The sequence below is a fragment of the Chelonia mydas genome, chromosome 3 (assembly GCF_015237465.2).
Source record: "Chelonia mydas isolate rCheMyd1 chromosome 3, rCheMyd1.pri.v2, whole genome shotgun sequence".
NCBI classification, from domain to species: domain Eukaryota; kingdom Metazoa; phylum Chordata; order Testudines; family Cheloniidae; genus Chelonia; species Chelonia mydas.
The window spans coordinates 142,823,854-142,836,930 of record NC_057851.1 but is presented as its reverse complement, the minus strand read 5'-3'; the positions used below and the strand labels follow the sequence as shown (position 1 = coordinate 142,836,930).

The window sequence follows — 13,077 nt, the reverse complement described above, 5'->3', positions numbered from 1 at the left end:
CTGTGGATATGGGGAAAGCGGTAGATGTGATATATCTTGACTTTAGCAAAGCTTTTGATACGGTCTCCCACAGTATTCTTGCCAGCAAGTTAAAAAAGTACGGATTGGATGAATGGACTAGAAGGCGGATAGAAAGCTGGCTAGATTGTCTGGCTCAATGGGTAGTGATCAATGACTCGATGTCTAGTTGGCAGCCGGTATCAAGCGGCGTGCCCCAGGGGTCGGTCCTGGGGCCGGTTTTGTTCAACATCTTTATTAATGATTTGGATGATGGGATTAATTGCACCCTCAGCAAGTTCGCAGATGACACTAAGCTGGGGGGAAGAGGTAGATACGATGGAGGGTAGGGATAGGGTTCAGAGTGACCTAGACACAGGCCACACCTGGAGTATTACTCCAGTTTTGGTCCCCCCATTACAGAAGGGATGTGGACAAATCGGAGAGAGTCCAGTGGAGGGCGACGAAAATGATCGGGGGCCGGGGCACATGACTAATGAGGAGAAGCTGAGGGAACTGGGCTTAGTTAGTCTGCAGAAGAGAAGAGTGAGGGGGGATTTGATAGCAGCCTTCAGTTACCTGAAGGGGTGTTCCAAAGAGGATGGAGTTTGGCTGTTCTCAGTGGTGGCAGATGATAGAACAAGAAGCAATGGTCTTAAGTTGCAGTGGGGGAGGTCTAGGCTGGATATTTGCACACATTATTTCACTAGGAGGGTGGTGAAGCACTGGAATGGGTTACCTAGGGAGGAATCTCCATCCTTAGAGGTTTTTAAGGCCCGACTTGACAAAGCCCTGGTTGGGATGATTTAGTTGGTGTTGGTCCTGCTTTGAGCAGGGGATTGGACTAGATGACCTCCTAAGGTCTCTTCCAACCCTAATATTCTATGATTCTATGATATTTTCTTAACATCCCAGCTCATGGAGTTATGCAAGAAAATCAGCTTTAACCCAATAAATGGAGTGAACCCTAAATGCTCAAACCAGAAGATAAATAAAGAGAACCCCAAACATTTTTAAAGCTGTTAATTTTTAAGCCAACCTCTATTCTTTTTTGGGGGGCAGGAGGAAGGTGAGAAGAAATTAGGTTTGTTTTGGGGGCAGAGGGGTGGAGGGGAAAAAGAGGGATTGAAAAGGGCAATATAAACAAGATTGTGCAGTGGCTCAGCTATTGTGTACACTCTTGTCAACTTAAATTTTTTTATATAGTTACAATTAAAATATAATTTGAGCCCAATTTAAAGGATACACTAGCAGAATGCTGTTCCTTCTAGTAGGGTGACCAGATAGCAACTGTGAAAAAACGGGACAGGGGGTGGGGGGTAATAGGCACCTATATAAGAAAAAGTCCCAATTGATTGCAGTGCTCATTGATTTAAGAGCCTAAGTCGCTTTTGAAAATGAGACTAAGAGCTGGTTTATACTTGAGTTTTACCAATAGGACTACGTCAGTTAAGGGTGTGATTTTTTTGGCAACATCATTATACCAGTAAAAACCCTAGCATAGATACAGTTCTACTGGTATCAAGATGCTTTAACTGGCAGAACTTATTTTGCTTCCCAAACCAGAATAATTTATACAATATCAGAGCTTTTATACTGGTATAACTGCATCCACACTACAGGGTTTTGCTACTTTTTAACTATACTGGCATAGTTAAAACAACAAAAAACTTTCTAGTGTAGGTGCTTTTGAAAATGTTACCCCGCTTTTCTAAATTTGGGTTTATAACAGTATATCATTATTGGTACATTGCTATCAAATGAAAATTGCTATAGCATTTTTTGGTACTCTGTTGCAAATGCTGAGTGTCCCTGATTATTCATTAATTACTTATATAGAAGTCCCTGATCATTCATGGTATTGCTAAGGTCATAGAATCATAGAATCATAGAATATCAGGGTTGGAAGGGACCTCAGGAGGTCATCTAGTCCAACCCCCTGCTCAAAGCAGGACCAATCCCCAATCAAATCATCCCAGCCAGGGCTTTGTCAAGCCTGACCTTAAAAACTTCCAAGGAAGGAGATTCTACCACCTCCCTAGGTAACGCATTCCAGTGTTTCATCACCCTCCTAGTGAAAAAGTTTTTCCTAATATCCAACCTAAACCTCCCCCACTGCAACTTGAGACCATTACTCCTTGTCCTGTCCTCTTCTACCACTGAGAATAGTCTAGAACCATCCTCTCTGGAACCACCTCTCAGGTAGTTGAAAGCAGCTATCAAATCCCCCCTCATTCTTCTCTTCTGCAGACTAAACAATCCCAGTTCCCTCAGCCTCTCCTCATAAGTCATGTGTTCCAGACCCCTAATCATTTTTGTTGCCCTTTGCTGGACTCTCTCCAATTTATCCACGTCCTTCTTGTAGTGTGGGGCCCAAAACTGGACACAGTACTCCAGCTGAGGCCTCACCAATGTCGAATAGAGGGGAACGATCACGTCCTTCGATCTGCTCGCTATGCCCCTACTTATACATCCCAAAATGCCATTGGCCTTCTTGGCAACAAGGGCACACTGCTGACTCATATCCAGCTTCTCGTCCACTGTAACCCCTAGGTCCTTTTCCGCAGAACTGCTGCCTAGCCATTCGGTCCCTAGTCTGTAGCTGTGCATTGGGTTCTTCCGTCCTAAGTGCAGGACCCTGCACTTATCCTTATTGAACCTCATCAGGTTTCTTTTGGCCCAATCCTCCAATTTGTCTAGGTCCCTCTGTATCCTATCCCTGCCCTCCAGCGTATCTACCACTCCTCCCAGTTTTAATATCATCCGCAAATTTGCTGAGAGTGCAATCCACACCATCCTCCAGATCATTTATTGAGGTCACAGGACTGCTCCCTGCAGTATTTGAAAAAAAAATATTTATATAATCTTTATTTTAAAGAGAGACTGGAGAATAAAGCAGTGAAGTGTTTATTAATTTTTTTCATAGTAATGACCCATCATTACTTCTTGACACATTGCTATAGCAATTCAGTGTTGCAGTTGTTGATGGCAATGGAGGCATATAAGGGGTTTAAAGGAGACAAGGGATGAGAGAGATAGATTGATTAATGATCAAGTAGGTGTGCATTTTTACTACCAAATCATACCCTAGAAACCATGAAGAACAAAGAAGCGTTACATTAATTCCAGGAATTGAGAGTGAATTAAAATCGAAAGCCTGTTGAAATAGTCAGAGGAGAAGTCCCCATTATCAGGTATTTTTAGAAAAAGGTTTCTTTTGTTCTACATTTGACCAGAGCAAAGATGACCTTACAGCACACTGTCCACAGTAACAGTTTTTATTCATGGGCTCAGCACTATGATTATATCAAGAAACTTGATTAATCCCCCAAAATGATTTGCTACAGACAGGGAAACAATGTATTTGGGGTTGCAAAGCTTTTAAAACCTACATAATGCAGACAAGCTTTGAAAAGACTGGATTTACATACAATCAACTTAGAAGTTTTGGGACCCAGTCCTGCAATCTGCTAAACATCTCCTAGAAGGTGCCTGGGCTCCCTCAATTTCCACTGATTTTAGAGTTGAGACATGTGGCAGGACTGGGCCCTGGATGAGTAAAACAATATTGGAATTAATAAACTGAAAGTGGACTTCTTTGGAGTCCTAAGATTTTTACTGGAGGACAAATAGTAATAATTTAAATTAAGGGTCCATTAATACAGATTGAATATTTACTAGATTCAGCTACATTCTATTCTTCTTAAAGCACAATAAAAAAAATGCACCAGTTTCTCAGGGTCCACTCTAATGTGTTCTTTTAAAGCACAGGAAAAGTACAGATGTTAAAACATATTCCTACTGTAATATGATTTACATTATTATGAATCATGTTTGAGAGTGCAATAGAGTTGATGTTTGTATAAACAAAGTTAGAATGTGATGGGATATAAAATACCAAATCATTAACAGCAGACCAACCTTTGGACTAATTTTTTTTAAACAAAATTTTATCAATCATCGTCATCCAAAAATCAGAGAAAGGGACCCATGAAAAATATTTAGTTAATAGTAAAATTGTAAATGGTGTCTTAGCATAAAACACCACTAAATTTCTTGCAACCTGTTGAGGCTTGGTTAAAAGCCATTAGAGATGAAATCTGGGACATTTTACAAGAAGCTTCTAAATTATTCCGTTTACAAATGCATATAAAAACTATAATGAGTGACTACCTTCATAATAAAAAACACATGAAAAAGACTTTAATTAAACTTGAACCAGGCAAACACCAATGGGTCTATTTTCTTCTAATTCCCAGGCATTTAAGGGTATAATCTCATTATTGCTACTATAAATATACTAAAATTGATATGCAACTGTATCCCCTTCAAAATTCAATAATAGTGACTTACTGATTTAGAATTCCTTGGTTCTAGCACCAATGAGAGCTTGTAAATATCATCTTCTGTGTGGTAGAGGTCCAGGGAAAGCTGTAAATAAGCAGGTAGGAAAACAGTGATATTTATTCGATCAGGTTGGAAATGACAGGCAAGCTTAGTAGTTTAAAATAAGGGACTCTTTTTGCTCCTACAAAAGTCAACGGGAATTTTCCCATTTGGCACTCAGCGTAAGTAGGGAGGCTTTGTGTGTGGAGGTGCACAGATATGCAAGAATACTATTTCTGATGGAGCTATTGTAACCCACTAGCAAATGTGTTACAAGTCGCCCTCTGTACTAGTCAGCAGAGGATATGAACTATTACAGTCCCCAGCTGTAGTATGTTACAACACGTCACATTTGGCAGGCCCACATTTTGACCATTGTCAAAGGATGCAAACATGTGCAAAGAATTACCCTGCCACAAACGCTTCATTGTCAGCAGCTCAGCAATCAACAATCCTGGAAAAAGAATCCAGTGTATATGAGAGATGCAAGAAGGAAACAAACATCCTGGTCATGTATTTGTAACATAAACAGAGGTAACATTTTAAACCGTGCTGATTAGAAATTGGCAAACTATTTGCAACAAACCTATTTGTTCATCTCGGATATTTTTACCTCCCAAATTGCTTGCAAACATATCACAGAGTGGTTCTGGTTCAATGTTATTTTACAAGTGTTTTATATAACGTATTTCAGCCCACGAATCTCCTGAATCTATTTGCAGTGAGCACTAGATACAGGCAGTTCAAAACTCAAGCTGCTTTGATTGGATATGTAAGTCTCATGGTCCATTTCTATTCCCTGACTGGATGAACATAAAACTCAGCCTCAAGCTGCTGGTGCAAATACTTGTCATTACAAATTCAAAATTCACCTTCTGCCCATATTCTATAGCGTCACGACAAAAAACTTCTGCAAGCAAACTTGTTTTCAAGGACAGACATCAACAGTCAAACCTGTCAGTTTTGTCTTACCATAAATTAGACTTCTAAGAAGAGGAAATCCGCTACTCTGGAGGATGAATGTGTTGACTGAACCCATCCAGGCCCACAGAGGCAGCTCGCTCACTTGTGAAGAGCTTCGGTGCCATCTTACTCCCCCTCCCCCTATATAAAGTCTGGTAACTGCATCACAAACTCCATTCTTCTGCACTTAATACAAGCAGATCACATTATGCTCTCTGCTGGGAAGTCCAAGGACTTTTTTTTTTTTTTTTTTGGAGGGGGTGGGGAAGGCAGTGGCAATCTTTCCCTTTTGTGTTCCTGCTTCCGCTATCTTTTCCTCCTTTTCCTTCCTGGCAGGCTCAGACCCTCAGGACTCAGCAGAGGAGAAGTTTAATAGGATCAGTGCTGCTCACGGCTCCAGTCCAGTGATGGTTACTGCCGAAAGCAGGGTACTATACGCTATCCACTGCTTGTGAGCAGCAACGACCTGGGAGGGTCCCGTGCATCAGAAGCAGGTGTGTTATTGCTGCTGCTCTGCAGAGATAATGCCAAGTTGTAACAAAGGAGGAAGTCCCACTGCTCAGATAACTCAAGAGAAACCCTGGAGACTGAGGACACTAGAGCATAGACCCTATCTCATGAGGTACACAACTAGATGCAAGCCAAAGGAGAAGCTTCTTCCTTCTGTGGATCAGCAGAGTCCTCAAATCCACTGTTTCATTCCCAACCAATCCAGTCACTTCATCTCATGTCTCCAGTTCCTACTCTGCTCACTATGAATACCACAGGCACTCCCTGCTTATGTGGCCTTAGATCTTCATGTATCTGAATGAGCACCTTCTCCCTCAGCTCCATTCCCAGACCCTCCTGGATAGGCGTGATCAACCCAATAGTCCTCCAGGCTAGCGGATTTGCTGTGCAAATGAGAAAAAGGGCACAAATACAGTAAAAATTGTTTGCTAAAAATGGAAACAAATGTTTGTGAATTACTTTAGCAGCTTTCACTCAGCTCTAACAATAATGATTTATCATACACAACGTCTTACCCACTCTAAACTATAAAGGAAAGAAATCATCAACACTAATGGCTTGGAGTATGCAAGAGGCAGGAGACAACATTACATGTTTCCTGTGATCATGTCACTGCATTAGTAGATTCTGGAGTAATTCTGATATGATTTGAAGTTATCTACCTTGCAAAATCAGGATTATTTTGTTCAAAGATTTGAAGAGGTGCTGTTTACAGAATTATCTTTGACTCAAGATTTATGAGGAAAAAATATTCTGAAAAAGACTGGTGCAAGTGATACAAACAAGTGATAGCTAAATTTCAAAATCCTCACCCAGAACTCAGCTTCATTTTGGCAGAACTTCAGCGGACACATTAACAACAACAGATGCTTGATAAAATTTTCAGAAGGCCTAAGACACTTAGGAGCCTCAGTCTCAATGAAAATGGGACTTAGCCTCTTGTGAAAATTTTTACCTATTGTTCACATTTGAGAATAAATAGGGCACATTAGAGATATTTGGATTCATTTCATACACGCAACATTTAGTAAGATCACACACTCTAGTGGAAGAGTCTTCCACTCATTCAGCTTCATTAATTTTACTGGTACATTGCCTTCTGAGCCTTGCAAGCCCATATTGGTGGGTGAGTGAGAGTGCAGCATTTGCCCCAGAGACAATAAATGTACTATGATGTAACTGTTAGAGAGAGACAGAAGCTTTTGAGCTACACAGAACTCTTTTATATAACTGTTGTAATATGTTTTGTTCATGTAGTTATTTACCCAAGTACATGTACATCCAAATTCTCTGTTCATATAAACAGGCAAAACTTCATTAAAGCCAGTGATATTTAGTAGATCAGGTTGCGAATGACAGAGTTAATAGTTTGAAATTTAAGGACCTTGTCCCTTTGAAGCCAAGAGAAGTTTTGCCATTTGGAGATAGGGTAAGACGGGAGGGTGTATGTCTGGGGAGGGAGAGTGTACCCATATTGCAATTTTTATCATTGATATTTAATTGTACCCATTTACACCAATAGAGATTTGGCCTTTAATGAGCAGATATGTTTAGTTTAATAAACTTAACATGTAAGTAAAATGTAGGACTAAATATTGTCTAATCATAAAATCTTTTAGGGGTTGGGATTAGTTACTCAATTCATTCAAATACTAGTAGATAATTTAAAGATATACAATTCCTATGTAGTTCTCAATACATCATACAGTTACAGAATAGTTACACAGCATTTCAGTGAAAGATAGGCAAAACTGCTGGGGAAAAAATACCCTACTACTCCCTTTATAATGGAAAGTAGCTCTTAATTTTAAATTTAATTATCATTCTTGTTTTATTTATAAACCATTTTGAAAAATAAAGAGTTATAAATTAATTTTCTGTTTTGTAAAAGAAACTTCACCAAGCAAGAGTTTGTGAGGGTGACTGACTTTCCATTCGATTTTTAGGTATTTGTCACTTTGCTTCGCTAGACTAAAAATGATGGGGACTTTCCAGTTATTTGCATAATCTCAGAACAGGTTAGTTAAGTAACTGTTAAAGCTAAAAATAGAGAGAAAACAAAAAACTCTGGCATCAAATGTGGTTAATATGCTGTTGTATTAAATGTGTGGTAGATTAGCAAAGTACCTATGCATTATCTTCAGTCCTTTTAAGGAATTCAACAGCTGCCTACAGTCAGATGCTAATCCATGTTATAAGAGTAAAGGGAATGTGAAGTCACATCAATATTGGAGAGATTGTGCAGCAGGTATAATTATCCCAGCATTAAATTAAGCCTTCCCACGCTCCTTTCAAAATTATCGTTTCCCAATAATACTCTTGGGGGAGGGGGGAATGGCAGGGGGAGAACAGTATTATTCTTAGAGCTACTCTTTCTTAATGTAGAGCTTTTCCTAGAACCTTTCCCAGTTCTGCTGCTGCCTGACTACCTGCATCAGTTTTAAAGAAACTCTATACAGCTCACCTATGAATTTGGCCCACTCAGTCAATGGGAAACTAAGGGCATGTCTGCACTGCCCTGCAGTTCGGATTAAGGGGATGTGTTGATTTCGGTGTGCACCAAAGTTCCATGCTGTAACTTTCCTGTGTGGACACTGTGTACTAGATTGTACTAATGGAGTCCTGTTTGAAGAGGATTACATTAGTGAGAACTAGGGACCTTTAAGTTTGTCTGGAGTGTACAGTGCAGCACTTCGGTGCACATTGCTATTCACCCCAAATAATCCAAACTGCAGGGCACTGTATACATGCCCTAAACTGGTATAGCTCAAATGTCGAGGAGTCAGAGGGGAAGGGAGCATAGCACAGACCAACAGTGTAAGACCCTGAAGTGAGATTAAGCCACCCCCCTCTTTTAATTTACACCTTGTTCTTGCCTCAACTTTTAAGTCATGCCAAGGTTGATTTCCTTGCACGTTAGTAAGGGTGTATAAATACATCTAATTTACACATCACCTCTGAATTTAGCTTCTAGTGCTTCAAGCCGTTTCTCATTTTGTCACAGTCTCCTATACCACATTAATATGGGGAAAAATGTGACATGCACCAGTATAACAATACTCACTTTTGTGACATTTTAGTTACCACACAGCTCTTTGATTTGTTTTCAGCTTGTACAAGCAACTGACTTTCTAGCTCACAGTATGTTCGTTTTTATACTGAAACGCAAAAGGGCCAAGATTTTAAAAAGTGGGCTCCTAAATTCATATCTTAGGCACCTAAAATAAGTGGCCTGACCTTTAAAGTGCTGAACACTCAGCAATTACCGCTGACATCAGTGAGAGCGCTACATCTCATATGGGTGTTCTAAATAGTTTTAGATTACATTGAGTTAGATTATTGGATTAGGACTAGATTATTGGGCTCAATACAGGAGTAACAGGATGAAATCCTGTGTTATACAGGAGGTCAGTCTAGATCAGTGGTCCCCAACCTTTCTGTGGGAATAGCATATTTCTATTCCCAGAAGACTGTGGTGGGTGCCAGACACCCCGCTGCCGAAATGCCTCCGAGAAGCAGCAGCAGCAAGAAGCGTCGCCGGTTTCTTCTGGTCTTAAATCTATGAACCTCAGCAAGTGCTGTACCGTGATAGTTTCATGGGCTTCCTGTCCCTTATTCCTCCCCTCACTGTCCAAAAGGAATTAGATTTTTGCAGTGCTAAAATGGCTAACTTTTTGGCTGTTGTATCCCTAAGAACTCCTTGATGAAGTAGCCTCAAACTGGCAGAAACTCTACCACTGCCCCTGTGCTGGTCTACCCACTTTCAAGCTAATCTGACTACATACGTGGATTTTAGAGGGGATGTAAAATTCATCTTTAAAGAGAAATTTGGGCTGCAGCCTTTATCTATGGAGCAAGTAGATGTCATCCCTTAATCATTAACATTAACATTGTGCAATCATCATCATCATCCAAACTACTCAAAAGAGTAAGAGACATGGATTGATCAATGAGAAACGCCAGAGAAGGCAACGGCAAAGCCCCACACGATCATGTTCTCAGTGAGATACCCATTTAGTTTAGTTTTGAACTGTCTGACCAGCAAGTATACATCCAATGATTAACCTGTCAAGTAACTGAAGGCCAGATTGTTGGCAGTTGAGAGCAGTGAGAATGCTTGACACGTTAAAGATCTCCAATCCCTTATGGTATTGCAGTCATTTTACACGCGGGTATTCAAGCCTGACTGGGGAAGTCATGTACAAAAGTTTCTGAAGAGAGTTAGTGGGAAAGTGGTGCCAGTACATAACAAACAGGTTGATTGGCTGATTCACAGTGAGATGCACAATACTGTACCCATTTACTGGCTCCATAAGGGAGCTAGCTTCTCTAGGCAAGTTAAAGATTAGAAGGAAGTTGACATTAAACATGGAAAAGGCAGCAATAGATTGAATACAAAATTATCCTTCTGTGTAGTGGAAATCAAGTACAACATTTAATAGTGAGGGAGGAAGAACACACTGGAAGAGCTCATGTTTTAGCAGGGGTCAACTATATTTAGTATGCAATTCTTTCCAGATTTTGGCAGCAAATCTTAGCTTTTCTCTCCCCCCGTGATCAAACTATTCTCATTGACTTATTGACCAGTATATTTCAGAAATATTTCAGCTACTGTATGACTTTGCTATTAGAGTAGAATAATAGATTCTTTTGTGAAAATTTTAACAGTTTATTTTAGTTATTTATATGGTACCAATCTGAGTAGTATCTAGATGTTGAAAAAATATTCATAGTATGACTCCAAGAAGGGGTTACAACCCCTGACTTCACTGAAGCCAATGGCAAAAACTCCCAAAGGTTACAATGGGGCCAGGATTTCACCCAAGGAATTTTAGGATACATTGAGCTATCTATTCTACTAAAGTTTTAAAAGCTGATGTGACACCACCGTGTTAAAGCTGTACACTCACTAAATGAAAAGCAGGTGAAGCCTCAAATAAATGTTAACTCATGACCAGAGTTTAGGGCTTTAACATTGCAGTATGTAATGCCACTCAATTACAAAGTCAACGTAATGGGTCAACTTTAACCCTGGTGTAACTGAAGTCAGTGGAGTTATGATAGAAACGCATCTGACCCAGTATCATAAAGAGGCAAGCACCCATCTCTTACTCAGTTGTGTCTCCCAGTGGATGGTTTAAAAAAAGGAAAAGGAAAATGGGATCCAACTTTTTGAAGGTGACTAACAAATGAGGAAAAAGATTAAAAAACAAAACAAAAAGTATTAGAGGCAAAGGAATCATAAGAATACAAGTGCACAAAACTATGGGCCTGATTCTGCAAAGTCCTGAGAGGTGTTAAGGCCCCTCAGGTCCCAGTGAAATCAGGATCAGGCCCTCTATGAACACAGACAACAGTAGTTCATGTAAATGTCAACAGGTAAATAGTACTTCAGCTACCACTTCACAGGATCCAGCTCTTGCCCTTCAGGCTCAGCTTCCTATTGCTTTGGTTTTTCTGTCTGAAGTCCCACTTCCTCATATTTAGGTTTGAAAGAATATGCAGACTTGAAAATGTACAGCAGATTTGTGTGTGTGTATAAGTAAACAAGAAAATTCCCCACCCCCATAAAACAAATGAAGGTTAAATTAAAAAGGTATATTTTAACACAGAAGTTAGCATGGAATCCATGTGGACTATCTGCATAGTCATATAGGGTTTTGTTTGTTTGTTTGTTTTACAACTCTGGTTTGGTAACAGTGAAAAATGCCAATGTATGTTTAACAACTGTAAATGGTCAGAACCTCTTTTTACATCTCACAGTATGGAGATGTACATCTCATCTACAGAGTAGGAAGTCGATCAATTCAGTTGTCTGTTCCAGCTTCTAGCTCCAACTAGCCAAGACTGTATCTTGTCAAAGTCTTCTGTGACCTTATTCATGTTTTACCTAGACTGGCCTCTATTTTATATATTTGTCCTATTTATCTTCACCTTTATTTAAAAAAAAACCCAACATACTAAGAGTGCTGTCCTGCAAATTCTTGCTCTCATGAATAGTCCTATTAACTTGAATGCACCTACTGGGCTGTGACAAGAGGTGAATCAGAACCTTCATGACACTTACTGTTAGCAGGTTAATTAAATCCATATTTGGCTCTAGATGATGAGTAGCAGTCTGCAGGGAAACCAGTTCATTCAAGGTAATAGATAGTTGCTGCATTTTCACTATGTTTACTTTGTTCTCATCTATCCAGTCTGGAAAGACGACATGAACGGCTATCAAGTCTTTCAAGTGAACTCCTAATATGGGGATTTTGAAGCCAACAGAGTCAGCAAAAGCTTTGCGGTAGTTGCAGTAGTTTCCATTGGAGGAGACCAGTTCTGTCATCTCATTCCAGTCCTATACACAGACATAGAAGCAAGACTCTGTAAGACCATTCATAACATTTGTTTGATCTATTCTGAGTGCAGCTTAAGCAAGTCACATCAGGACGCTGAATACGTCCATTTTATCCCCACCACAGTCACCCAAAAACAAGTTCCCCACAATCAAATAGTTTTCCATCAAGAGCAATCTGACTAGTCTGCCTTTTAGGCTGCCCCAGTACAATGGTTCAAGTGTTCTGCTGCTGATATATCTTGTAATACCCATTACACACTACAGATATTACACAGTAAAGTCCGATATTTATATTTTGAATCCCTTCATATTAGAGACACTCTTGTACCTTTGTAACCTCGGAAGATAGATGAGAGTGAGTTTCTTTGAGACGAGAAATAGAGCTGTGGCTTAGGCCTCCCACAACTGCCATCAGCGTGTTAAAGTTCTGGAGATGAAGCAGCTTCTGCAGTGGAATTAAACATATCAGCAAAAAGACTGAGGGCCTTTATTGTAGGATACTGACTACTGCTGTACCTGTGCTAAAGCAGATAAAGTTAGTTACTGCTAAAATGCAATGGAAATTCTACAGAAATATAGATTTGATCATAGTACATCATAATGACCTAGTTTAGCATCTCTGATTTCCTGTAGAGCAGGACAACATAAAAACATTCAACTGACTAATTCCCAGAATGTCATCTTGAATACAAGAAGCCAAAAATGTGAACAGTAATGAGAAGTTACTATCAAATTTTCATATCTAGGAACATCTGTTTAACATTTTGATTTACAAATAGCTCAATGAATGAGCATCAGCTATGACTGAATAAGCTTTCAGCAAGAAAGCACCTTGCCTGCACGTCTAGTTCATCAGTTTTCTGTAGCATTAGTTTCTA

At 39.8% G+C, this 13,077-nt stretch overlaps 1 protein-coding gene across 6 annotated transcripts in view; it reads right to left on the bottom strand.

Moving 5' to 3' along the window:
- Positions 1-13,077, bottom strand: part of RASGRP3 (RAS guanyl releasing protein 3) — a 90,299-nt gene that overhangs the window by 20,489 nt on the left and 56,733 nt on the right. For all 6 annotated transcript variants that reach the window (XM_007071645.4, XM_043543436.1, XM_043543437.1 and 3 more), the window contains exons 8-10: positions 12,528-12,644; positions 11,924-12,199; positions 4,351-4,428 (exon numbers count right to left, since the gene is read on the bottom strand). In XM_007071645.4, coding sequence (XP_007071707.1) covers positions 4,351-4,428; positions 11,924-12,199; positions 12,528-12,644 — 471 coding nt within the window. The remainder of the gene's footprint in view (positions 1-4,350; positions 4,429-11,923; positions 12,200-12,527; positions 12,645-13,077) is intronic.